This window comes from Fusarium proliferatum (genome assembly GCF_900067095.1).
Source record: "Fusarium proliferatum ET1 genome assembly, contig: FPRO_scaffold004, whole genome shotgun sequence".
In the NCBI taxonomy this organism is placed as follows: domain Eukaryota; kingdom Fungi; phylum Ascomycota; class Sordariomycetes; order Hypocreales; family Nectriaceae; genus Fusarium; species Fusarium proliferatum.
The window spans coordinates 1,961,808-1,988,395 of NW_022194793.1; the positions used below are offsets into that span (position 1 = coordinate 1,961,808).

Consider the following 26,588-nt stretch of genomic DNA (forward strand, 5'->3'; position numbering starts at 1 on the left):
GGTTGTATGGGACTGCTTCCTCTTTTTCTTGTCATCATATGAGCCCTGCATGATCCATCCGTTAATCACCATACCATTCCTTGTTCAATGCCACCATTTTGCACGCCAGATCTTGCTTCTATTGTCGACAGCCCAAGGCCCCCCAACAAGCATTAATCAATCATACCTAGGTAGGTAAGTAGGTGGCTGGAGTGTTGATTGACGAACGACTCCTCTTGAGCTGGTCTCAAATCAGAAATTGACCTGCCCTTGCTTGCTGGATACATACTTCAAACGGATCCATATCCATTGGTTGCATAAACATCATCGCCACTGTAACAGCCCATCCCGTCTCCATGTTCCAGCCGTATGGTGCTCCCAGTGTTCGGCATCCGCCATCTGCGGCCCTTGGCATCACCATCAGCTTCAACTTCCAGGTCTATCTCTGTGCCTGGCTCTGCTTCAGCTTCAGCCTCAGTTTCTAGCTCTGTGCTCAAGGCAGCCACATTTGTTGTTTCTGACGCTGCGGCAACGGTAGTAGCTCCTCCACCTAAAGCTTCTGCCATTCCTCATGGGCACTGTCATGTTGAGCACTCACTATACCATGGCTTCTCTATCCGCTCATTCCGACATCCACCATCTCCCCACCGTCCTCTCCAAGCCAGGGGTAAAAAGACTACCACCACCATAAAGCTCTCCGATTTGCCTCAGGGGCTTATTCAACTAAAGGCAGCATCTCCTCTACCAACGTCATCGTCAGTTTCATCTCCCCATGATGAGTCGACAGAGGCTTTGCCGCTCCCGCTGCCGCCATTACCCCAAGATCCTCCCGCGTATCCCACCGTGCTACTTCAAGCCCGTCAGAACATGCTCAAGTTTGATGACTGTGTGTTGCTGACGCGAGTGGGCGGTTTCTACGAGCTCTACTTTGAGCACGCTGAGGAGTACGGGCCCCTGTTAAACATCAAGGTAGCTAACAAAAAGACGAATGCTGGTCTTGTCCCCATGGTATGTTTATTAATGCCCTCCTTTTCATCTTCCGGTTCAATATCTCACCACCATCACCCGTCTTATAGGCAGGTTTCCCCTTCTTCCAGCTCGATCGTTTCCTCAAAATTCTCGTTCAAGATCTCGGCCGCCATGTCGCGATCGCTGAGGAGTATCCAAACTCTCCCACGGCAAAGGTCAGATCAGGTGGGTTGATGCATGACCGTCGAGTTGCTCGTATCATTACTCCCGGGACTCTGATAGATGAGAATTTTATGGATCCATATGCCAACAACTACGTGATGGCGATTCATATTGACCCAGGCATCAAAGCCACAAATACCGTCACTGATGTAAAGACCGTTATCGGCCGAGTGGCAGGCTCGGAAGGAGAACTAGCGGGCCATGGACCCGAACCAGCCCACCCATCACCATCAGCTGTTGGCATTGGCGTTGGTCGAGGTGCTGGACAGTCTCAGGGGCTCCAAGACGCCGTGTCACTCGGCCTAGCATGGCTTGATCTCTCAACCGGTTACTTCTGCACCCAAGAAGCCAATCTTGCATCTTTACCGACGATCTTGTCCCGACTTTGCCCGCGCGAGCTTCTCCTGGACCAGGCACTGCAGTCTTGCCCTGACAATGGCCTATCTGACCTCCTCGCTGAAGATCGTCACATCATCTCATACGCACCCCGCCCGCATGATTCTTCGCTGTTTCATCCCGAAAACTGGACGCCCATGCTGGAGTGTGCCCTAGCTAAACATGAAGCATCCGCCTTTTCACCAGCTGAGGTACACGCTGCCGGCTTCCTTCTTGGTTACGTCAAGGATCGGCTGCAAGGCATGAGTATGAAGTTGCAACCTCCGCTAAGGAACAAAGACATTCAGGTCATGGCTGTCGATAAAAATAGCATGCGTGCTCTGGAGATCAAGCAAACCATTCGTGATGGTGTGTTCCGGGGTAGTTTGCTGCATGCCATTCGTCGCACTGTTACTAAAAGCGGTGCTCGACTTCTCAACGAGTGGCTGAGTGCACCGTCCACGTCTCTTGAGCTCATCACTAGTAGACAGGACCTCGTCGCCCGCTTCATCGACGATATAAACCTGAGTGACTCCGTAATCCTCTTGTTGCGTAGGAGCCACGACTCTCAGCGACTTGTTCAGAAATTCACACTTGGCCGTGGTGATGCTGATGACCTCCTCGATTTGGCCAGTACTATCGATGCGACCAGGGATGTCGTGAATCTCTTGAAGAAGGCCAACTTTGCATCTCGCAAGTCAGAGCACCACTGCCTAACTTCATTGATATCTCGAATCAGTCTCACGCAGCCCCTGAAACTTTCCCAGCGCATTAGAGATGCAATTGATGAAGAAGGTATTGTGTTACAGCATGATGTCCAAGACTCCGAGGCCAGCCAGATGTTAGCCCTTGCTGAAATTGTCGTTAGCAACGAAGGTTCACAAGACGATGCGGCATCTCTTCCCAAGGGCAAGCGAAAACGGCCCGTCAGTATTCGGGATTATTACACCGAAGAGAATGGAGCCTGGGTCATGAGACCTGCTGCGAGCCCAAACTTGGCAAAGCTTCACACTGATCTCGCGACTTTGACAGAAGAAAAAGCGACACTCAACGAGACCCTCCGCCAAAGATTCAATGCTCCAAGTCTATCCCTCAAGTGGACACCCGGCCTTGGTCACATTGCCCATACCAAGGGCAAAGACGCTCGAAATCTCACTGATGTACAAGCTCTGTCCTCGAGTCGTTCTACACGATCTTTCCACATCTCTGAATGGACACTTCTCGGGCAGCGTATGGACCAAGTTCGCGCCCAGATTCGTGCTGAAGAACAAGCCGTGTTCTACTCCCTTCGAGAACTTGTCGTAAAAAATCTCGTCAAGCTGCGCCGTAATGCCGCCGTCCTCGATGAACTTGACATCACGACCTCCTTCGCTAAGTTGGCTCGCGAGCAGAACCTCGTCCGGCCCGTTCTGAACAATGCGACTAGTCACACCATCATAGGAGGCAGACATCCCACTGTTGAGGGAGGCCTGTACGAGCAGGGTCGAAGTTTTGTGAGGAACGACTGTCTGGTTGGATCGCCAACTGACGGCCGGGTCTGGCTGATCACAGGTCCCAACATGGCCGGCAAAAGTACGTTTCTACGCCAGAATGCTCTCATCACGATCTTGGCCCAGGTCGGTTGCTACGTGCCTGCATCATACGCAGAATTGGGGATTGTGGATGCTATCTTTAGCCGAGTGGGTTCAGCTGACAACCTCTACCGCGATCAAAGCACATTCATGGTTGAGATGCTGGAAACAGCAGCGATCCTCAAGCAGGCAACACCGCGGTCTTTCGTCATAATGGATGAGATCGGTCGAGGAACCACGCCAGAGGACGGCACAGCTGTCGCCTTTGCATGCCTGCATCACCTCGCGACCGTGAACCAATGCCGCACTCTTTTTGCGACACATTTCCACTCCGTAGCCGACTTGGCTCATGAAGAGGGGTTGTGTTCAGCCGATGTAGGTGTTGTTCAGACATATTGCACCAATGTAGTCGAGGATGGTGAGGGAGGTTTCTTTTACAACCACAAACTTCAGAGAGGTATCAACCGACAAAGTCACGCACTAAAGGTAGCGAGGCTCGCTGGGCTACCGGATCGAGCTATTGAGGTAGCGAAACGTGCCTTGAAGCAAGACGACTTCATATAGGTGACTTTTGGTAGGTATTGACGGCACATACAGTCGCGCCTCTAACAGTGACGGGCGGCAGGTATGGCCAATAACAAAGATTTAAAGCTTTGATAGTGTCTTCTTGCAAGCTCATGAGATAATGGCAAGACAAACTACAAGGCGTGAGAATGCAATGGTTAGATAGTATTGATCGACAATGGTCTATCTCCAAACTCTAATCCGTACCTGGAAAATGTAACAAAAGTTCTAAACTTCCAATTATAATATAATATTAGGATTATAGAACATTGACTAGAAGTCCAAGTTTTTTCCTAGTACATATGGTTAGGTATCACCAGTCTTCTCATATCCTACAGTTTAGCTGGGCTATCAGGTTCGCTTAGGAAACATGCATAGACATCACATTGTGGAAGCTTGAGAACATTCGAGGGCGTGGAGATCTGTATGATTTGACCATTAGCTTTGATACTCTCAAAGAACATCTTGTCGAAGTAACATAATTGTAATGGGTGTCCGTCATAGGGTGGTGATGTGTGTGTCATCAGGAGATTCAGGGTTAAAAAGCTCTTGAACAATTTATATAATCATCCGGAAATGTAAAGGGAAAAAAGAAAGTTTGATGTTTGTCTGACTAACCTTTTTGAAGATCGCACTCCATCAGCAGAGCTGCATTAGTCGGTTTGGTAAAAGCTTTCACTCGCATGTTGAGTCCCAAAACTTGATTCGTAACCGTCGCGACAGATTCAATTGTCCAGCAGACGATCTATGTGCCCCTTTTTTAAGATACATAAGTCGTAAACCCAACCAAAGTCCTGGAAGGCAGTCGTTCATCCAGTTGATGTGACTACATTTAGTCGCTGCAGATTTGTTAGTCATACCCACACGGCATTGAAAGGAGTTCACATACAAAAGACCGCCGAAGCCCTCCTCGTCCTCATCTTCCTCCTCGGACTCATCCTTCTTCTCAGCCTCAGCAGGGGCGGCAGCGCCACCAGAAGCGGCAGCGGCAGGGGCGGCGGAAGCATAAGCATCGGGGTTGGCAATGCGGTCCTTGAGTTCCTCAATCTCAGGCCATGTGATCTCGGTGGAGATGGCAACAGCAAGAACCTTCTTGTAGCTGTTGACAACGGAGTGGAGAACCGAGGGCAGGGTAGGGAAGTTGAGAGCCAGAGAGATAGTGGCAACGGTGGTAATAGCCTGAGACAGAGTCTTGAGGAGCTGCTCCTCACCGACGTCGAGAACGCTGGGAGGGAAAGACTGTCCCTGGTCGTAAACCTGAGAGATACCCATGCCGTAGGTGAAAGGAGAGATGTTAAGCATGTTGAGAAGCGTGGCCTCGGAGGGACCGACCTTGGAGCCGGCCTCAACGAGCTTGAGATCAGTGGTGATTTCAATGGTACCACGGGCAATCTTGGTTGGGACACCGAGGGCCTGGAAGAAAGAGGTCTTTCCAGGCTCCATACCAGTGTTTCCAGCAGGAACCCAGACATCGGCAGGGGCGAGAGCACCGGCACGAGCAGGAGCGGCGACCTTGTTGGCGAGGATGATGTCACGGACCTCCTTAAGGTCGTCGTTGGTGAAGACGAAACCAACGTTGCCCTTGACGTGGGGGAGGAGACGCTCGTACTCGGGGGAGTCGGGGATGAAGGTCTTCAAGGCTCGGCGAACCTGGAAATACTGTTAGCAACCCGATGGTGTCTTCTTCCTCGAATGAAGGGACGCACCATGGTGTTCTTGCCCATGAGGACAACACCCTTGCTTCGGAGAGCCTGTCGGATCTCGTGCATCTGCTGGGAGCTGACATTGTCAACCTCAACGATGAAGATGGACGTGTAGGCCTCGAGCAAGCCCTTGAGCTTGTCGAAATAGTTGGCCTTGTTCTCAGACTTGCCCCCCATATCTTCTTATTTTTCTGAAGGCAGGAGTATTTAAGGGCAAGGGGTATCGTAAAATGGAAATTGGAGGTTGATGAGGATGTTGATGAAGACAAGAAAACTCTTTTGACAGTTTCGGAAAATGTAATGTGTGCTCACAGCCAATTCGCTTAGGGCATGAAGGCGCTAGTCTACTCTGGGTGCAAAGGTGGCTCAGGTGGGGAACTACAGTTAAGGTAAGGTAAGGTACCTTTAGGTAAGCATACACCTACCTAGGTACCTAGGTACATTCTCAATGTATCTTTTTTATCACATCCACCTCATGAAAGTGGAACTTACTCCGTAGAAGAGTCTGATTTGAGCTGTCGCCGAGCAATTGCTCCAGCATCAAATCTCATCAATTTGATAATCAATCTTTAATCAACTCACAGGGGCTCAGGCGTCATGAAATTTCCCTTCAACGTTGTCCACGTCAGTGGAAATGTTCTCTTTGCTGCTCGAGGAGGCAAGATTCATTCTTTTAGCCTTGAGGATGGATCTCACTTCTCGACGTGGAAACATCCAGATGTTGACAGAGTAGACGCGGCAGTTAAGGCTATTTCAGGTGATATCTTAACTGAGAATCCCGTGACCAAGACTCATATCGCCGAGGAAGAAGATGGCAGTGGACCCCCAGCCAAGAGACAAAGAACTGAAGAGCCAAAAGATGAGACAACTCCAGCCAAGGCAGAGGTCCAAGAGGGTGCTCAAATTTCGGAGGAAACGAAAAGTGAGGGCAAAAAGAAGGGTGGAAAGAAGAGCAAGAACAGACAAAACCAGCAGCGAGCAAAGGATCACAACATCTCACGCGTACCTGATCGCCCAGTCATTACGCATCTGACAAGTACTCTTGATGGCTCCCATATCTTGGCTATCACTGGACATGACAAAGCCATCTGGGTCTTTGAGAATGATGGAAAGGGCTCTCTCAACCAAATCAGCAAGCGGTAAGCTCGTATAGGAAAAAACCAACTCCTCAGCCCGCATACTAATTCTAGGCCAGAACTCTTCCCAAACGCCCTAGTGATGTCGTTATCGGACCAGACTCTCAGATTATTGTCGCTGATAAATTTGGAGATGTTTACTCTCTGCCTCTCCTCTACGATCCTACTCTCCAGACTGCTTCAACCCCTGCCCCCGCCAAACCGGCTTATAGACCATCTGCCAATACTACAACCGTTCACTCGAAGCGTAACCTGCGAGCTCTTCAAGAGCAGCAAAGACAGATGGAGCTTTCTACACGGACTAAAAACGACAGCAATTCCAAGGCCGAAGGTCCAGAATTTGAGATCTCTCTATTGCTTGGCCATGTTTCTATGCTTACTGCACTCGTGATGGGTGAGAGTGAGGGTCGGCGATACATTCTTACTGCCGACCGTGATGAACATATTCGTGTTTCAAGATACGTTCCCCAGTCATACGTCATCGAGGGTTTCTGCTTCGGTCACACAGAGTTCATCAGCTCCATGGTCATTCCAGCCTCGCGTGGTGATGTTCTGGTGTCGGGTGGTGGTGATGAGGACTTGTTCGTCTGGGATTGGAAATCAAACAAGCTCCTCTCCACAATCAGCATCTTATCTTTAGCTCAAAATATATTGCCCGAGATTACAAAGGTAGCTGTGTCTGGGCTTTACAGCCTGGTATATCCACACGGTGGCTCGGATCTTGTTTATGTTCTCGCCATATGTCAGGAGTAAGTGTATTATCCCTCGATGCCCTGTATCTCAACTCACATTGATTAGCATTTCGGCCATCTTCTCATGGCAACTCACCAAAAATCACGCCCTTAATCACCCAGCTATTATCCAGCTTCCTGGCAAACCCCTCAGCCTCTCTATCAAGCCCGGCAGCGGCAATGAAGCACCCAAGATCGTCGCTGCTCTGGACCCCAGTGATCCTACGCAAGCAAGAAGCCTGGCCGTCTACTCACTTACCATGACTGATGAGAAGCTCGCCACAAACACAATAGCTTTGGTGGATGACGATGATATCGAAGACGCTGAACTTGATGTCAATGAGAAAATCGTGAGGAGTCTTTTATATAACACTGAGCCTCTAAGAAAACAAGCCACAGAACGGGAAGAAGAAAGGGGTGAGGAGCAGGTGCCCGAAGACCAAATGATGGAAGAGGCTGGGCCTGCTGAGAAGCAGCAATAAGAATGTACCGAAAGTAACAGAAAAGAAATTAATTCTGCAGTACCACAATGGACAAGGGTCATTTCCACAATCCTACGAAGACGAGTTTGTCACCGAGGCAGATACGCCTAGACTTGGTACCTAGGTAAGTGTCCAGTCCTCGGGGAGCAAGAAAACACGAGACCTTCATATAGGGTGCCAAAATAAACCCAGTAAAAGATATCCTAAACTTAATAAAGATATTCTAAATTTATATAAAGTTACTTAAGTCTTTTTGTCATTTAGGATCAAGGTCTCGAGTTTTCTTTCCTCCCCTAGGTAGCCAGTACATAGTGAACGAGGCAATGTGCTTGGCACTTAGCAACTTGGGTATAGTATCTTGAGGGGATGTGGACCAGGTATCCCTTTGAAGTTTTGATGGTTCCTGGGTCCACTACTCCTGTCACTTGTGCTTTGCTGATAGATTTTACCAACCATTATTAGAATAACAAACAAATCATCATGTTCATGGTCTACGTCTGCTACCACCAAATTCATTTGAATCGTCTATGTCCTCAAAACGCCAGCCAAGCCTGATCGAAAGCCCCTTCCCCTTCATTCACCCCTCAAACACGATCGTTCGAAGTTAACTCCGGTGCCCACTCAACTGCACCTTATCCCCAGTACCACACTCGCTCACAATTCCTAGTAGACCATATCCTTTACTAATTTTGGTATCATTGAGCGATTAAGCGACGTCGTCGACAAGGACGGACGTCCACCCTCAGCTGCACTGTCTCTGACCAAGACTGTGGATGTGCGAAATGCTCTATTCGCGCATGCAACTGATGCAGTTATGGCACTCGCCGTGTGTGTTTGTTGCGCCGCTCTCTTTCGACTAGCTTACTGCGAGGCGCACTGCACACGCTCACCGCCGGGATGGCCATCCTCGTCGTCTTCGTCCATCATACCGTCAGAGTTGCCAAATACTCTGTTCTGGGTTGTGTTATCCAAATCCTCGAGACTGGCGGGTTCGGACATAGCGTCGCCAGGAGGTGCGTTCTGCGTGGCGGGCGGGAGAACCTTGCGGAGGGTCTCGAAAACTTCGGGATCTTCGGTCCAGTTCTTCTCGGGGAACTTCACGTTGAACTTGATGTACATGTTGCCGAAGTCGTGATGCCTGGGAGAGGGCATACCTTGGCCGCGAACCATCTTGACGGCGTCTTAAACAGTTAGCTTGCGGTTGTTGAGCGCATTTTAGTCAAAACATACCTTGAGAAATAGCCTCGCCAGGAAGAATATCGATGGCAAGCCATCGGTCGTCGAGGTGCTCGATGTAGACTGTGCCACCAGCCAGAGCTGTGACAAGCTCAATGTCGCAGTTGTATAGAAGGTCATCATCCCGGCGAGTGAAGCGGGCATGGGGCTTCTGCTCAATCTCGAAAACGACGTCGCCAGCCTGGACACCAGGCGCTTGATCACCCTCACCTCGGAACTCAACCTTGGTGCCGCTGCGAACGCCCTTGTCGACGTGAACGTGGAGGACCTTACGGTCGACGGTGGTCTTCTTTCCGTTGCACTGCTTGCAACGATCCTTCTCCTTGATGATCTCACCCTCTCCGTTACAGTCAGGGCAGACAGTCTGGAAGCGCTGGATCATGGGGCCCATTTGGCGCATCATTGTCTTCATGCCATGGCCGTCACAGCCAGTGCATCGCTTGACAGCACCCTCCTTGCCACCGAGACCCTCACACTTGGGGCAGATAATCGACCGTTGGAGAGCAAGCTTCGAGATCTTACCTCGGTAGATATCTTCCAAGGTAACCTTGTGGGTGTGGTGGATAGTACGGGCCTTGGGGGGGCCGCGGTTCATACCACCGCCGCCAAACATGCCGCCCATGCCACCGAAACCACCACCACCGAAGAACTGAGCAAAAAGGTCCTCGGCGGCCATTCCACCACCGCCGGCACCTCCCTCGAGGCCGGCCTCACCATACTGGTCGTAGATCTGTCGCTTCTGAGAGTCGGAGAGAATTTCGTAGGCATGAGAGATTTCCTTGAACTTCTCTTCGGCATCGGGGTTGTGTGCGTTCTTGTCTGTGTTGCATTAGACATGTTGAACTGACTAGAGAAGGGGGTCTTGGAATACATACCAGGGTGGTACTTGAGGGCTCCGACCTTGTAAGCCTTCTTCAGTTCCTGCTCAGTAGCAGTAGGGGCAACCTGTGATCTGGTTTAGCAGTTGTTCGAGGTTTGTTCGGGGATCGATAGAACATACACCCAAGGTATCGTAATACTTGGTTTCCTTGACCATTGTGTCGGTTGTTCGAGTTGTGTTTTGTTATCCTAAGGTCCGAGATAACAGGGGAGCGAGGACTATTGTTAAATATTAGTAAGGCCCAGGAAAAGCAAACAAAGACGCAGATTTTCACACGCGCAACAGCAATGTGATAGGAAAAGAAGATGAACTATGACAACATCATACACCACGCATCTGACATAGGGAGAAGACAGCGGTTTTATATGCGTACCTTGTTCGCCAAAGGGTGTATGTATCTCGAGTCTCCCGACGGCGGGGCTGCGCTGCGGCGAGTTTGAACGGGCTTTGGTCTCTAAAATTCGATTCGAATATGTAATAAGTGGAGGGGAGAAAGAGGCGATCGATAAGAGCGGTGCAACTCGCAAATGTCGAAACAGAGGGAGTTTATCCCACTGAGAAGAAGAGAGAAAAGTGTCTCAAACAAAAACGTCAGAGTCAAATGTCAAGTTCAGAACGAGTCGAGATTCGGCGCTGAGACTTGAATTTGGATTGAGCGGACGGGTTTTGAGATGGAAGAAGGGAGGCTGCAGCACAGTCGCGCCTCATGGAATTGTGTGGAAGAATGTAGATTCTGTGGCGGTGCTGATAATGCATGACCTGCGTCTTAGTGCGTCGTAGTAGTGACCACAACCACATTGGCGGGCGGGCTATACAGTAGGAGTCAGGTCTCGGCTGAAGGTTGTGACGCGGCAAAAGGGCGGAAACCCGGTTGAAGACCAAACAAATTTACATTTTTACTTTCACTTTTCTGTATCTTTCCGCACTCTCTTCTGGAGTGTATTCGGACTTTCCAGGGGCTTCTACATACTCCGAGGCCCATCCCAGGGCCACACTGCAGAATCCGATACTAGTAACTACCTGCTTACACCCGTAACACCGAACAAACAATCTACCTCTAGTACCTACCTACCTACAAGACACGCCCCCGTGTCTCAACAGGTGTCACACAAGGCTGTCCAGGCTGTGTAGGTACCTCACTAACAGACCTCCCTGCAAGGCGTCCCCAGAACCCGTCCAGAAGGCCCCTAGGGCCCTTCCTGCAGTGGCCAAAAGTTCTTCGATTTTTTTCTCTCCAGCCGCAGGGTCCGATTTAGGACCCCACAACCCGACCCCGATGTTCCTGTTCGGGCATGCAGCGTGTTGCACTGATTCGCTCACTCTTCGCCTCCTCAAAAAAGCCTGCCCGACATCCCCTGTCACCGCGGAAGCTAGATTGCTAGAATACCCGACTCGGAGGGCGCATGACAGTTTATGGTTTGATACCGTTATATTCCCTACATACATCATTCGAAGACATGTGTCTATGAATGGTTTTCTAGAGCCTGGAAACTTCCACCACCCTCTCTTAATCAACCGGGGTACCCGAAGTACATATTGTTTGTTGTACAATAAACAAACCCTGCGTCCTACCTCCCTGACCATGCAGAATTGAATAATGCGATTACACAGAACATTGACATGTGAGGTAATGGCCAGGCTTCTCTCGGACGATGAAACAACCCATGGGATTCCACGAGTCTCCAGTTTCGTCGTTCAAGCAACCTCAATTATGACGCAAGTACCAGACTTTTCTGATCTGGTTTTATGAAAGATCTGGGAGGTACCCTTCAGAAAGCAGGAAACCTCTCTGATCAGGAGGTAAGATATCACAAACGATAGGAACCTCCCTATTCCTACCCTAAAATAACCTGAAGTCTTGTGATTTATAATGCCTTGGGTAAACAAACATCTTCAAGTTTGCTTTGCCTTCCCTAGGGTACCTTACCAGAGCCTCATGGAACTCTTTGGGGGCTAAGGTGTGTACGATTGGATAGAATCAGTAAAGCGATTGCTGTGATTGATCAATAAACCCTACGTTTAAGGAAGTCCAAAGGTGGGGTTGTTTAACTCACAACTTCAACTCTATCTTTACTTATGCACTAAAGCATTAAGTAATGTTGCTGCGACTCAGAGACATTTCAATACTTTTCAACAACAAGAACGGAAAACCCTAGGTGCCCCCAATAAGCTGAAAAGTGATTAAAAACGAAAGAGAAAAACTCGACCTCCTTGGCACCGCAGTTATCATCATCCTTCTTATCTGCTGCGTCAGTTCCACATCTGCTTACCCTAATCTCACCTCGTTGCCATCCAATGGAATATTATGAGTGAGACCACAAAGATCCAGAAGGGCAAGGTGCCAGCCAAGCGCAATAGCGAGGCACGCCGTGAACAGAACCGTCTTGCTAGCCGAAACTATCGTATGTACTTTTCCTGAAAGTCGCATGTCATATCGGCAGAACTTCATCATACTAATACCATCAACCTTGGTACCACAGGCGAAAAGCGGAAGCAGAAACTGGCCCTTCTAAATGAACTTTTGGACCCCAGCAACCTTCCTAGTATCACCGGTAATGGTCATATAGATGAAGTTCCCGGCCACAGTGGTCCGAGTGACACCAGCGCTCCTCCAGTACCTCTGACTAACCATCTCATACCATTAGATCTCAACAGATTTGATGGCACTGGAACTTATTCTGTGCCGCAAGCTTGTGGAGGTTTTACCCAGGAGTCGATTCGAACGGTCATTTCTAACCAACTGGCACCGGAATTTCTGCCAGTACTTGACAAAGGCAACCCTCCCAACTTTGGATCTCATGAGCAATGGGAAGCTGTCATGCCTGGGCTTATACAACAATCCCCAATGTTTACAGACCAACCCCTAGCAGACCTCATAGGCTACAGGGCCATAGAAGAAGTCCTAGAGGATTGTCAAGACTCTAGCCACAGGCGCTCTCAAGCCTCAAGCAATGACGATAGTTCTCTGAAAGAGGTCCTACATGGCGTAGAGAGCCTTAGCATTGAACAAAAACGATCTCTTCTTCGTCACCTACAACAAGATACCCGGGAACTAAAATCTCCGTCTTCTTCACAAAAGATGCTACGTCAGACTCCTGGTCAACTTCAAGCCATCCGATTTGCCAAAGCATTGTTCAAGACAGCAAATGCGAAGCCATCGCTTTTCCCAGCGCAATACACAACGGAGCCGGGGATATTTGGTGCAATATTCGCAAACTGCTACGCTCTCGGTATGGGGGGTGTGGACGAGATACTCCGCGATGATGGTTGCAGTGTGTTCTCTGTCACGCCGGACGAAGGTCACCGTCCATCCATATTGTCCTTTGTGAAGTCAAAATTCCTGGACGTATCATCTGACCTTCAGCCGATTGAGAAACAGTTAACGTTTGGACATCATCCCTATATTGTGTGTCAGTATGGATGACTTCATGCTCTCATGTGCTAATGCAGCTAGGATGTTATTCCGTTTAAAACCTTCCGTGAGAATCTCATCACCGTTCTCGACCAAGATCCTAATGCCATTGATGAAGGGGCCTTGTGTCATGATATTCTTTCCGGCGGTTTCACATGCTGGGGAGCTGGGATGAACTCACGTGGCATGGGTGCAGGTGTGCCGTGGGACTCACGTAGTTGGGAGCCCAGTATATGGTTTTTAATGAAGTATCGTGCTTTAGCAGGTGAGTGGGACGGTGAGCTGTGGAAGAGTGTTCGGTGGTGGCATAGTGCTCGAGGGGAGAAAATACAAATATCGCAGGAAACAAATATAGGCAGCGACATTTTTCAAGGTACGCCAAGGCGATAGATAATACACAACTACGGACTTCACATTACCAAGGGACATTGACCAAAAAAACAGTCTGATACACCATGTCATATAGTTTTACAGGGAAAGTGCTACAAGACAGGTTTATGACATAAAACACAAGTAAGAATATGGTATCACGAAGAGTGCCTTACCAGACAAAGACCAAGCACTCAAAACCTGACTGCCGACCCAAGCTTCGAAAATAAGAACATGAAAAGGGGGTACACGCATGAGGCGATTTTCATCACGCCCCTTACACCAAGCATAATTTAATGGTCCTTCGCGAGGCCTCAAGAAAAGCCACGCTGATGTTCGTTCCAATGATTCTCCAACATGCTATGCGTTAAGAAAACAGATATTTGAATTTGACCCTCAAAAGGCATCCTCGAAGGGGCAATCCACGCTGTCATGGCCGTCACGCTCACATAGAGCACACCACTTCTCGGGGTCCATGATGCCACTTTCCTTGCCAGCAACGGGGCCTGACTCCATGGGGTTCGGCATGATCTTAACTGCGGGAGAGGCAGGCCCAGCATTCTTGAGTCTGAATGGTGTGAGAGGCGCAGGGGCATCATCACCTGTAGGGGTATGCGGCTTAAGCTCCTCGCGGCTGGCCTTCTTGATGGCCTTAGACTCGCCGTTGGTCTTTGCACCATCAGGACCGAACATGTTGGTGCAAGTTAGGATATCGTGACCGTTAGTCTCACAGATCTCACACCAGAGGGTGCTAGTCTCTGTAGCATTGGAGTAGTCGTCACTCTCTGGCATTGTGTCGAGGGTGCTGACCCGCTTATGTGTAGCGGTACTGGATCTCTTGAGGTTCTCGACTGGTCGGTTCTCCATTGCCTGGGCCATAACGACAGTGTCTCGGGAGTCTCTGAAAGAAGACCTGTTGGCCGCTGTACCATTCTGACGGATTGATTCAAGTTCCTTCTCGAGTTCGTCCTCGCGGCTGTTTTTCTTTTCAAGGAGAGATTGCAGCTCAGCAACTTGTCGCTCGAGATTGTCGCGCGCGATCTTATTCGCCACAACATCTTCGGCCATCAATGAGCCAGGCCTTGGTGCAGGGGGTTTGGGCTCCCCAGGAATAGAGTCTCGGCTGAGGGAATGAATGATGGCTTTGAGGCCTCTAATCTCATCGTCTTTTTGCTCAAGCTCTTTGGAAGATACTGTATGATCGCCATTTGCTGGAGGAGCTGACGATGATTTTTCACGCTCGCGACGCAATTCCGTCCTTGTTCGCTCAACCTCCCCTCGCAAGAACTCAACTTCCCCTCGAGCTTCTGCTTCACCCCGACGAGCATCCTCTAAACCTTCCTCGAGTTCTTGGACCAGTTCTTCCAGTTGCTTTAGTTGGGTCGCGACAGAATCGACGTCTAGATTACGTGACTCGAGTTCTCGAACATCGGCCATCAGCTCCTCTATCCGTTTCTCGTACACGCGCTCCGTTTCGGTGCTGGCAAGCTCCAGAGTGTCGATAGTGCTCCGGAAGTCAGCTCGATGAGCGTCAAATTCTGCTGTAAGCATGGCTATCTTGTCGTTCTTTTCTCTCAGCAGTTGGCGCAGCTGCGCGGTGTCCTTGTTGTCCCAGCTGTTTCGTTGCTCTGTCGGCATGTCTGCTTGCTCCATGAGACCTTGCAGTTCAACTAGGCTACTCTCCATGTCGGCTAATGTAGCGGATTGTTCCTTTAGTTGCCGATCACGATCTTCAATCTGTGATCGCAGTCGATCGAGTTCCTCATCATTAACGTTGATGCGCGACGCAGGTCGAATCTTCATGGCGAACGACGAGACTGACCCGGAGCTTCCGTTAGTACCGGTTCGCTGGATTCCCAAAGGTGCGGGATCATCATCAAGGCCTGATATCGACCCCAAGGCTGAAGCACTTCGCGGCCCATGACTTGGCTTCCGGTCCATCCTCTGTGGTCTCTTGCTCGGATCACCTGATGTACCGCGGACGCTCTGAGCGAAGCGTGACTGCGTTGGGCTCCCATATCTGGTGGGAGTTTTGGCTGGTGTTGTCATGGATGGTCTTGGGCCAGGCGTCATCTGCATCCGGCGTACAGGAGAGTCGGGCCGGGGAAGGGAAGTTCTGGGTGCCAGCTTTTGCTGAGGACTGGGAGCCCGGGCACCGGGTCCAACAGAAGCACTGAACTTGGGAAGACCAGGTGTTGGGGAAGCGTAGTTGAGTGAGTTTTGGTTGCCAGCCCGAAGTCCACCCATCGCGCCTGGTGTCATGGGGAAGGGCGGAATCGAATCGCGACGAGGAAGGGCCTTGGCGGCTGGTAAGAAGATACCGGCGCCAGGGATCGTTGTTGTGAAGTATGATATGCTGTTGGCTCCTGTCAGTGTCTGAAAACCCATGAAACAACACACTGCATTATTCTTACCCGTCCACATCGCCATCATTTTTGCCTCGGCTAGCAAAGTCTTGGTCGAGCTCGACACCAGCAAAAACTCCCTTCTTACCTTGCACAGGACCAACGAAACGAACAACGCCATGCATTCCACCAGGGACATCAACAATATCACCAAGTGCAACGTTCACAGCCTGTGAGCGACCGGGCGTCGTAGGAGGCATCATGTTTTGTGAGGAGTCGCTCAGGACAGTATCAACGGCGTAGCTCTCAGAAACATCGGGGATGCTGGCGAGGGACCCTTGTGTGAGCTGGGCCAGGGAACCTTTGCGCGGTAGAGGCGGCGGCGCGGCGCGCGAATGCGAAGAGTATGCGGTCTTGAGGTTAGGGGTTGATGCAGCACTGTTCGGTCTTCGGATAGCGCGTGAGGAGCTCCTGGGACGGAGTTTTGGAGTCGTTGGTCTATGAGGAACCGTAGATGTTGTTGTTGTAGCAGAAGGCATCTTGGGAGGCGGAAAGGCCCAGCTGGGGGCCCTTATTTCGGTGTCGGGTACTGATTGCGGGCGTGTCTCATTTGTTTACACCCCACGCCGCATCTGGCAAAAAGGGGGGCAACCTTTGTTCTCGGGGAGCAACGAGCTTTTCTTGGCTGTGCTAACAATATTTTTAGTTCCCGTCAGGTACCGTCGGCTTTTAGCTTTGGCTTTCGTTTTAGTGGGAATGAGCACGGGTATTGGGCACTTGATCGGCTGGTAGTCTGTTGCTGATGAGCTGAGGTACCGACGTTTCTGAGGCGGTTGAGAGACGCAAGGTCTTGTCCAGGAGAAGCGAACCGGAGAAATTGAACGCCGGGAGAAATGCGGCAGGATGGATGTTGTCGCAGCGGGCCAACTAGACCGGAAATTCGAAAAGGGTGAGGTGGTGGGGATTCAACGAGATGATGGGAGTATTTAGTCTTGTCTCTGGGGAAAAGAGAGGGATAGAGACAGAAGACGACGGGAGTCAGGAAGCATGCAGCTATTATGGGTGAGATGTATGCCTGTAAATAAACAGTCGACAGTTGTTGGATATGCAGGAGAAGTCGGCTGTGCTCAGACTCAAAGTGGAGTGAAGGTATTGACAAAGAGAGGATAGCAATAGATGAAGAGTGCCAACGCCGTGAATGCTCACGGAACAAAATGAGAGGGACTGGGTTAGATCAGAGAAGGGAAGAGTTAGATCCTCTTCATTATGAGGGCAGCCGGCCCTCTTTTACTTTCCCAGTCTCCCTCAATCCTATCATCCCTCTTCCTCTTGCCCTCAGGTTCAGGCTTTGTTTGGTTCGTTGTCACCGCTTCTGAACCCTCTCCCGGAGGGGTTCGGACAGGGACTATACAGGGGATGGACAGGGAGACAAGCAAAGAAACCCGGGGAAGTCTGAACCGCAACAAGGATTTGAGTGACCCGCGAGAGTCTGAAAATGGTGGTGCGATGCAGTGTGATGTGATGGCCTAGGGTGTCAATGCAGCTACAGTATCCGCCTCTAGACAAAGGAAAGGGCCTGAACAATATCATGACTGCAGCACCAAAACAAAGAACAACCAATGAGCGAATACAAACGGAAAGAAAAACGCATGGCTTCTCTCATGTTTAAGTTTAGTGCAAAGGAACACACTCCTCATGGGCTGGCAAATCTTCTCTTTCGAATCATGATGACCTCCAACCAACTAAGCTAGAACGCTTCCCTTGCCCACTTCGACATGTTGTCATGATGAAGACCATTTGTTTACACGCAACTAAGCGTCTGTCACCACGGCATCGTCCCGCTGCCATGCATTCACGCTGCATCAAGTGTGCCATATCCTTCACCGCCAATGGCGAACCATGTGCTGATGATAAACTTCTCCAATTTACGTCCTTCAGCTCTAGGGGTCTCATTCGCTCCCGCATGCAACTGCACGGTGCATATCATGCTACCCTGGCTTTGGAGGCTTGGATTCGTTGTAACGTATCGTACAATCGTCTTGACATCAGCCCTCGGGGGCAAGAAGACAGCGAACCTTACTGTAGGGTGTCAAAATAAACTTAGCAAAAGTCATCCTAAACTTAGGCTATATTACCCCAAGTCTTTTTGTCATCTAGGATCGAGGTCTTGTGTTTTCTTTCCTCCCCTAGATCAGCCATACATTACTGTAGCCGCCTTCCTTGTGTTATGAGAAGCTCTAGGGCTGTCGTTGGATGATATAAATGGGGCTATTATATTACTTTTTCGTCTCTCGATTACAATGGATCCATGGTTACGATACGCTTTGACTTTCTGTCGACGAAGATTTGAACATTCAGGTGACTCAATATCCCTCTGGGTTAAAAAGAAAAACATAAATAAAAAATAAACCGAACTATTTATTCCTAAATATTACTGTGCCCATGTAACTCTCATATCGTAAAAAACGTCGTTGCCCTTTAGGATAGTCACGCTACCGATCCAAGCCGATAAGAACACTTGGGGTTCATATCTTAGCAATATAAAACCTTGGTGGGCGTTAGACTAGGTGGGCTGCTGTATTTGGCACCATACCTACCGAGCTCGAATTGCCAAAGGTCAGGTTAAGGCACCTACACGTCTGAGGTTACTCGGTTGTTTGGATCAATTCACCATGCCGGGGGCTGGAATAGCTGCAGAGGCTTCATAAACAGATTTCCCAAGTGGATGTAACTAGTTAACTAGAAAAGCACAGGATGCAAATTGCGACAATGCGGATGTGCGTCAACACTAGTAATGACATACAAGCTTCTGCCTGATGAGAAAGCTCCTTTCCACCTCTTTCTCGTTCCCATAAAAACAACAATAATTAATCAAAGTTCGCCCGTCTACTCAAATACAGTCCCTCCCCTTCAGCCTCTTCTCTAAGCCCTGTCCGAAAGAGTCTGAAATATCGGTCCTACTGGGTTCCGTTGACAGGTACATTATCAGAAGGGCTATGGGGGGCAGGTTGCTTCGTTCGAAGAGTGAGGGGGAATGGGTACTCGTCGGGGTCTTCTTCCTCACTGCGAACGATATTAGTAAGGGTGTCACATCAAGCACGAACGTTCACTTACGGAAGCTTCCATGCAACATAGTCCTCAGTGTTCAAGCCTTCACGGCCTTCCTGAAGACTGGCAAAATCGCCGGGAGTCATCATGCCAGTGCGATCTCGTGGTGAACCGGGAACAGAGAAGGGTCGGGAAATCTTTTGCTCGACACCAGGTATAAAGTCATCCTCCTCATCGTCGCCACTGAAGGAATTGGGGTAGGCACGGCGTAGCGCTAGCTGACGAGCCTTGACATACTCCATGCCCATACGCTTCCAGTCGAGGAGGTCGCTAAGACGCTCTGTTCGGTTTCGTTGGTTGATACGCTGGCGGCGACTCTTGCCGCAAAAGTCGTACATGAAGGAAGTGAGCTGGTTAACGGAATCGTCAACGCCCTTGGTTCGTCGATCCACAATGTAGATACCATAGTCGCTCGAGTTCTCGATAAGCTCTTCCATATAGCATCCAAAACCTGAAAGGTTAGTGGTAATGCTGGGCACGCCCATGACAGTACATTCGGCGGGAGTATAGCCCCAAGGCTCATAGTACGAAGAGAAGACGCCCAGATGACAACCTCGGACAAAGTCGTCGTAGTCGAGAGGAAGAACAGGGTTGGCAGAGTTGAGGAACTCGGGGTGGAAGACTACCTTGACTCGGTCAGTGGGGTGATTGAAAAGTTGCACACGTCGAATCTGGTTCAAGACAGGGTCCTCATGATCGTTGAGCATATTATGGGTGACAATTGGGGGAAGTCCGTGACGCTTCATGGCAAAGAGACGACGGCGAAGTAGAACTCGGTCTTGAGCAGAGATGAGTTCCTTCTCATCGGGCATGGGATCACCCTCGTGCCACTTAAGAGACCGCTCAAAGATGCGACGGCCAATGCTTTGCTCAATAACGTGTGTGGTATCTCGGAGTGACTTGATAACCGCTTGGCCCTTCAGCGCCTCCACAGTGAGCGAAGTGGTCTGAGCAGGCATGATAATGAAAGCAACAACTGTCACTTTACTTCCAGCGGCCTTGAGACGATGGTTCAATCGTGCTAGGGACTCAATGAACATGTCGACACCCTTATTCCTGAACTCGTAACGACCGGCGGTGAAGAGGTATAGTGTGTTGTCGGGATCAAAGTCGTAGTGACCGTAGAAGTGGCCTCGAACAAAGTCATGAATCTTCTCCTTTGCCTGCTGATGCAGGTTTTGGAATTCGTGAACCGCCGAGAACTTTGTGACATTCAGACCATTGGGCAGAACACCGTCAGGCTTTCGCTTCAGCAGATGCTCAGACTCAAACGCTGTAATGTGAGAGACTGTGGTAAAAACATCACATGCATGCGCGGCTGCTCGTTCAATGCAGTATCGGTGGTAGATACCGCGCTTACCAGCCTCAGCATCGACATCGAACCATTGCAGGTTGTTGTAGAAATCCACAGAGCCAGCGCAGAGGTATCGGCCGAGAAGAGTGGCGTGCGTGGTAAAAATCGTCGTCACATCGATGCGGCGCTTCTTGCAGAGGGGCAGGGCAACGCCAGCAAGCCACTCGTGAAAGTGAGCAATGACAGCTCTCTTCTTCTCATGGCAGACGAACTATAAGATATTACGGTTAGCAGATCTGACATGAGTGGAATGGTCAAGCGAACTTACCTCTCCTAGGAACCAGGCGACCAGATAACCGAAAACAATGGCCTCGTTGGTCTCATCGTCACCAGGTGGTGAAGGAATGCTCGCAGCTTCCCACAAATCGGCCTTCCACTCATCCATGCGACCATAGGCAGTCTTGGTATCAATGAGAATAACTCTGGGAGCCCCTTCAATCAACCAACGGCCATAAACAATGTGAACTCCTCGATCTCTCATGGACTGTAGGGTAGCAGCGATCTCCGGACTGGTGGGTTCCATCTCCTCCACCTCGACGGCGGCCTATTGTGGTCAGTACGTGAGAGTCATGGGAATCTTCAAGCTGAAGTCTTACAGATTGATGGTTGAGGGGACCAATCAGGGTGTAGCGATCGCCATATTCAGCTGTTGTAACAGGAGCCTTGGATTTGATAACCGAGTAGATACCACCGACTGTATTGCGCCGCGGGTTAGTATGTGAAGACTCGGGAGAATGAAGGATTCAGCGGTCGCAAATGACTGACCTCGATGAGCTACCTCAGTAGCAATCTCAAAGAGAAGGTGGTTCTTGATGTCGCGAGTCTGCTGCTCGCCTTCACTCATCTTGACGTGTTTACCTCAATTCAAGAAGTGAGGAGTAAGTCGCTGAGGGGAAGAAGAGTAGATAGTAAACGCGATGATCTGATGGGCTTCGGCCAGGGGTCTGGTCGCGTTGAATTGAGCAGTGGAGCTAGCGCAGAAATCTTTCAGGTGGACAGTAACAGGAGAGCTGGAGAGCTGGGAAAGGAGCTATAATAAAGGAGTAGGAAGCTGTAACGATGGTCCACGAAGCCAATTGAGAAGTTTTCTCGGGAGTAGCGAAGCGCGTGGCTGGGGGAATTCGGCAGAAGCGAAACGGAGGGATCGAATCGAGATGGTGGTGGTCTCGATGTTGCGTCACTGTGCCGCTGATGAGAGTGAACCTAGCCTAAGAAACGGATCTGCGTGCGATGGATGGATGAGCACTGAGCGAACATGGGGCATTCACAGGGGATGGGGGATCCATTGGCAGATGGATATGTGCCCATGGGGAGCGGAGATGTAGGAGCCAGAAAGACTAACAGCGATGGGTACTGCTATACCTAGTACGATGGATCTCAGGTCCAGGCGGTGGTGATTGATTTGCTTTGGTGTTTTGAAGCGCTACACCAATTGAGATGAGAGAGGGTGAGAGGGGACCCAATTGTGGTGAGGAGGAGAGGGAAAGGTAAGGTAGGGAAAATGAAAAGGAAAGATGGAAGTATAAGGGAGGAATTTCGAGCCCAGGAAGTTGGAAGCAAGCAAGAAACCAACATGGAGGGGGATTGTGTAGAGGGCGTTGAGTTCACAAAAAAGATGGTGTAATAATGTACTCGGCAGGTACCAAGAGGCCACTACAGCAACTATCGGCCGTGATATTGCCTGCAGGTGGTGTTGATGCTCTTCGGGTACAGCTTTTAGGCTTCAGCTCGTACTTTGGCGTACTAGCGGCCCAAGCTTGGGTGGGGTCGGTGGGATGTCGGGGCCCCAAGCTCCTAGCAACGGCGCCTAAACAAAAGCCAACCTAAAGGCCCGTATACCAAGCCCAAATAACTGTGGAATCCAGGGCAGGTCTCCTATCGCCACATGGACCCGTTCTCTTGGCTCCCAAGGACAGGGACCAGGGTCAACGTCTTACATATGTATGTACATACTTTTAGAAAGACAATGTCCTGGGTTAATGCCTGGAGGAGTCGATTGAGCGTGACATTAGTGTGTTCTTCAACTGAGCCTCCAAGTAAAAATATATCAGCGATCACCATATGTCTGACTGCCATCAGATCGTTGGAACCTCTTTTTCTTTACACCTCACGCGAAGAAACTGCTTTGAGAGGTCTCAATTGCCAGCTTCCCTAAACTCAATCAAGATTAACCGCGCAGAAATGGACTTGGCCAAACGCCACAAACTTGACATCAAAGGGAACGCCACTCCGGTCAAAGAGCCGAGGCCGGCCCATTGATCAAGGTGTTTCACTGCCATTTCCAGGTCTCGATGTTACGCCATTATGAGATTGAGTCCCTTTGTTGAGGAGCATGGGTAGATTTTTCTCTCTTCCCTCGCCTGTTACATACATAGTATTAGTCGATACGCCTCGACGTTTTTCCTCAACGGCATGCGCAAATCTCCCACCCGTTCTGTAGGGCACGCGGCGCAGACTTTTTACTTCTCACCACACTAGCGACTAAGTTAGGTTACAAGGACCAGTCAAAACTTTTCATTCTAAAAAATTGACCTGTCTTGTGTATGGCCAGACGCAGGTCTGGCACTTCTTTGGAGATGTCGGGATGAGGTCATGGAATGCGGGGGAATACCAGAGATCGACATGTTCAGCAGATGTGGTTTTTCCCCAAGTTCACTGGAATCCTGTTTGTATCATGATACGTCTTTGAAATCGATGCCAGCATTATCATGTCTGTTAGCGCAAAATACATGCTCCTACTCTATAGAGTACTAATCGGAGAAGGATAAGAGTATTAATCCTACGGCAAATTACTAAGTGTCTATGGATTCATTATCTCACTGAATTAAAAAAGCACACGGGGCTTTCTATACCTTAAAGCTGGCTAAATTGTATGTAATCTTTTAGCAAAGTCACTCTCTAAATTGCTATTGCCCTCGGCCAGTGCATCATATTTTCTTGCCAACTGCAGATCTATAACGTATAAGGAAACCTCTTGTCACCTACAGAGAATCCACTAAGTTTGCCCGACTTGATCGGAAATTGACAACAGATTTCAAACTGCGAGTAAACAAACTGAGATAGGTGGCCTGTTGCTACGGACTGAACCTCTGCGGCTTAAGTCGTAATACTCTCGTCTCGAACAACTCCCTTATCCAGTGTTGTATGTCTCTCCTTTAAAACACTACAAGATTAGCTCCCCACGGTTACGGGATTAACAAGCATGTATATGTCAGGACTGCTCCGTCAACCCGACTCCCTGCCTCTATTGAGACAGATGGGGGTGAGTTTGAAGAGCTTCATTACTCCAAATGCCACGGTAACAGAATACGCGTTTATTTTGTCCAGCAATAATGTCCCGGATTTTCTTAAAGCAGCGATACAAGCGACCAGATGTAGCAGCAGTCGTTAGCGAGAATCGTCATGATTACTTCGTCACAAAGAGACAATGCGTTTCTCCCTCAACAAGAGTCGCCGGCATAAGTTATCGGCTCGCGAGCTGACTCAGGAATGGTCCTGTTTCTAGAAAACAAGCATGCAAGAAACATTGTGACTTCATTCGACAAACCTCAGCGCAAGAGTTCATATGATTTTAGACTATTATAAGTCCAGATCTACAAATCTTAGGATGAAGTTAGAATGACTTATTCAAGATCAGGGTCCGACGAGCTAAGACCATTTATGCATCTAGTAAGATTACTTGCATTGTAATACTAGGAGATGATGTATCTATACCTATATTCTCTATCTAAATGCTCTAGGGGAGCCCTTGGAGATTGCGTTGAGATTAAGATGAAGTAAAATGGTCCAAGTAACACCTACAAAGTAGCTCTTATAACCTCCCTGATGAATAATAGTTTCGAGACTGAACTTACATAGAATGTATTTTTTTGGCTAGTTCTAAGGGATCGACTTAAAACACAATGGACTCATTGAACCTTTGAGAAAGGATTTGATACCAGACTCAAGTTCTTATTCGAGAGATGGAAACATCCAGTTTCAAGAGCTCTTGAACTGGATCACCCACATCGTAATTGGATTTGCTTGACTGGATGCTTCAAAATAGTAAGCCAGCCCTGGTTGCTAGACTCCCGAAGAAGTTGCCCTGCAAAACATGTCTTTATCCTACCTTATGTTAACGTATCATGTTTGTATACTTATCTCAAGTCTGTTATGAGCATCAGGAAAGTGGTTCAGCCTTGCAATCACCAACATCGTCATTGGCCAGCGTCTCGGATTTGGCTCCCCGCAGTGGGGCCGAAGGTCCTGCAAGGCTACAAAATTTTCCAAAATTTTCTAGATTTTGCCAAGATCTTTGCAAGCTGATCTGCCACAAGCATACTTTTCACCACAGCAAATTGTTCGAGATACCCGGAGCCCAATAGGCTTCAAAATCAGTAAAAGTCTTCTATTCTACAACCTCAAATCGACTTACCTGGAAAATAATTCGAAGGATAACAACAGTTGATCAACCACGCCAAAATGGGGGACGCTGCACAGGTGAAGGTCGTCTTCACCACCACTGAGCAGGATTTGGTACTCCCAGACTCTAAACAACAATTGCTCGTGCCTGCAGGTCAGTTATTGGTGTTCTTGGATACCTTGGAGTGATTAAAGGGCTAATACTCATCATAGATATTAAACGATATGGCCTCTCTCGCATTCTCAACTCCGAGTCTATGCTCGATACCTCCTCTCCTATACCCCTCGACTTTCTCGCCAATGGCACATTTCTCCGAACTTCTATCGAAGAGTATCTTGCAAAAAATGGTCTTTCATCTGAATCCACCCTGACTTTGCAGTATGTTCGAAGCCTGCTTCCTCCGGTATACGAAGCGAGCTTTGAGCATGACGACTGGGTCGGAGGTATAGACCTCCTATCTGCCACTTCACGAGCAGGCCTTCTGGCTGGTGGTGGTAACATCCCCGAACGAGTTGCGAGTGCTTCCTATGACGGCCTCGTTAGAGTCTGGAACCCTTCTGGAGACGCAATCGCAGTGTCTCCTGCTGGTCGAGCTGGTGGTCACACGCAGCGAGCGAATGCGGTTAGGTGGATCTCACAGAAGCAGCTGGCTTCAGTTGGCCTGGATCGCAAGGTTATTGTCTGGGACTATAGCGAGTCCGAGGATGGTTTCTCTGGTGCCCTCAAGTCCAGCATGGAACTCTGGGGTCATGAGAAGGAAATCAACAGTCTTGACATTAACGGAGCCACTAAGCGCATTCTCACAGCATCATCTGACGGTAAAGTTGGCCTTTGGACATCGTCAAAAAGAACAGCTCCCCAAGCGGACCCTGAGAGCTTGCCTTCTGCGCATAGCACGAAGCGAGCCAAGCTTGCAAGTGCCGCCAACACTGCACAGCGTGGCCCTCTTGCTTTGATCCTTGTCCATGATGAGCCTGTGACTGCTGCCATCTTTCATCCCAACGACGCAACGGTCGCCTATTCGGCATCCAAAGATCATACTGTTCGCACTATTGACTTAACAACCCAGCGCGAGGTCAGCCGACTCACTACCATGCACCCACTATTATGCGCAACGGCGCTCCCCGGATCCTCGCTTGTTGCTGCTGGTTCATCGGCCCGACATATTACCCTCCTCGACCCCCGCGAGTCAGCTACTACTACCTCAGCCATGACACTCCGCGGGCACGTTAATATGGTTGTTTCTTTGGCGCCTTCACCCGAAAACGATCACTCGCTTGTGTCTGGCTCTCACGACAGTACATGCCGTGTGTGGGATCTTCGAAGCGTGCGGATGGGTACATCGGAAGAGGGTGGCGGAAGCGTCAGTGAGCCAGTGTACACCATAGGCCGAGAGTGGCTCAAGGGCAAGAAGCTCCCCGCCGCTGGTGATGGAGCCAAGGTGTTGGGTGTGGCCTGGGATCAATCCTGGGGTATTGTGAGTGGTGGTGAGGACAAGAAGGTTCAGATCAACAGAGGCCGTAATCTGTTTGGGCCAGGATCATAGTGTAGTAGAAATGGAGACCCAAACCCGGCTTTTACTTTATACCAAAAATAGTTATTGTGTTCTTAGATGATATGGCTGGAATATTTTAAGGATCTTAAGTGTCCAATTGGCAATAGGACTGAAGGTCACGAATTACAACCTGATCCAAGGTAAAAAGCAGTCTTCATCAATTCGTTTCCAATCCAGTTTGCAGCGAAGCTGCGT

The 26,588-nt window shown here is 49.5% G+C and overlaps 9 protein-coding genes across 9 annotated transcripts; 5 read left to right on the top strand and 4 right to left on the bottom strand.

Moving 5' to 3' along the window:
* Positions 1–348: 348 nt before the first annotated feature.
* Positions 349–3,680, top strand: FPRO_04812 (related to MUTS protein homolog 1; the record flags this gene model as incomplete). The annotated part of the gene is made up of 2 exons (XM_031230363.1): positions 349–987; positions 1,056–3,680. The coding sequence occupies 2 exons, from the start codon at positions 349–351 to the stop codon at positions 3,678–3,680; spliced, it is 3,264 nt and encodes a 1,087-aa protein (XP_031080507.1).
* A 675-nt stretch (positions 3,681–4,355) lies between these two features.
* Positions 4,356–5,560, bottom strand: FPRO_04813 (putative RPP0-acidic ribosomal protein L10.e; the record flags this gene model as incomplete). The annotated part of the gene is made up of 3 exons (XM_031230364.1): positions 4,356–4,506; positions 4,570–5,330; positions 5,387–5,560. The coding sequence occupies 3 exons, from the start codon at positions 5,558–5,560 to the stop codon at positions 4,356–4,358; spliced, it is 1,086 nt and encodes a 361-aa protein (XP_031080508.1).
* Positions 5,561–5,980: 420 nt separating this feature from the next.
* Positions 5,981–7,732, top strand: FPRO_04814 (uncharacterized protein; the record flags this gene model as incomplete). The annotated part of the gene is made up of 3 exons (XM_031230365.1): positions 5,981–6,522; positions 6,579–7,268; positions 7,318–7,732. 3 exons carry the CDS (start codon positions 5,981–5,983, stop codon positions 7,730–7,732), a joined length of 1,647 nt encoding a protein of 548 aa, XP_031080509.1.
* Positions 7,733–8,593: 861 nt separating this feature from the next.
* FPRO_04815 (putative YDJ1-mitochondrial and ER import protein) lies at positions 8,594–10,004 on the bottom strand (the record flags this gene model as incomplete). The annotated part of the gene is made up of 4 exons (XM_031230366.1): positions 8,594–8,913; positions 8,963–9,787; positions 9,844–9,913; positions 9,969–10,004. 4 exons carry the CDS (start codon positions 10,002–10,004, stop codon positions 8,594–8,596), a joined length of 1,251 nt encoding a protein of 416 aa, XP_031080510.1.
* Positions 10,005–12,153: 2,149 nt separating this feature from the next.
* On the top strand, positions 12,154–13,650 carry FPRO_04816 (uncharacterized protein; the record flags this gene model as incomplete). The annotated part of the gene is made up of 3 exons (XM_031230367.1): positions 12,154–12,250; positions 12,329–13,254; positions 13,303–13,650. The coding sequence occupies 3 exons, from the start codon at positions 12,154–12,156 to the stop codon at positions 13,648–13,650; spliced, it is 1,371 nt and encodes a 456-aa protein (XP_031080511.1).
* Positions 13,651–14,025: 375 nt separating this feature from the next.
* FPRO_04817 (uncharacterized protein) lies at positions 14,026–16,513 on the bottom strand (the record flags this gene model as incomplete). The annotated part of the gene is made up of 2 exons (XM_031230368.1): positions 14,026–15,985; positions 16,044–16,513. 2 exons carry the CDS (start codon positions 16,511–16,513, stop codon positions 14,026–14,028), a joined length of 2,430 nt encoding a protein of 809 aa, XP_031080512.1.
* Positions 16,514–17,240: 727 nt separating this feature from the next.
* Positions 17,241–17,504, top strand: FPRO_04818 (uncharacterized protein; the record flags this gene model as incomplete). The annotated part of the gene is made up of 1 exon (XM_031230369.1): positions 17,241–17,504. The coding sequence occupies one exon, from the start codon at positions 17,241–17,243 to the stop codon at positions 17,502–17,504; it is 264 nt and encodes an 87-aa protein (XP_031080513.1).
* A 1,427-nt stretch (positions 17,505–18,931) lies between these two features.
* Positions 18,932–21,280, bottom strand: FPRO_04819 (putative glycogen synthase; the record flags this gene model as incomplete). The annotated part of the gene is made up of 5 exons (XM_031230370.1): positions 18,932–19,037; positions 19,089–20,647; positions 20,705–20,980; positions 21,033–21,130; positions 21,202–21,280. The coding sequence occupies 5 exons, from the start codon at positions 21,278–21,280 to the stop codon at positions 18,932–18,934; spliced, it is 2,118 nt and encodes a 705-aa protein (XP_031080514.1).
* A 3,617-nt stretch (positions 21,281–24,897) lies between these two features.
* On the top strand, positions 24,898–26,384 carry FPRO_04820 (uncharacterized protein; the record flags this gene model as incomplete). Its single annotated transcript, XM_031230371.1, has 2 exons — positions 24,898–24,991; positions 25,051–26,384. 2 exons carry the CDS (start codon positions 24,898–24,900, stop codon positions 26,382–26,384), a joined length of 1,428 nt encoding a protein of 475 aa, XP_031080515.1.
* Positions 26,385–26,588: the final 204 nt, after the last annotated feature.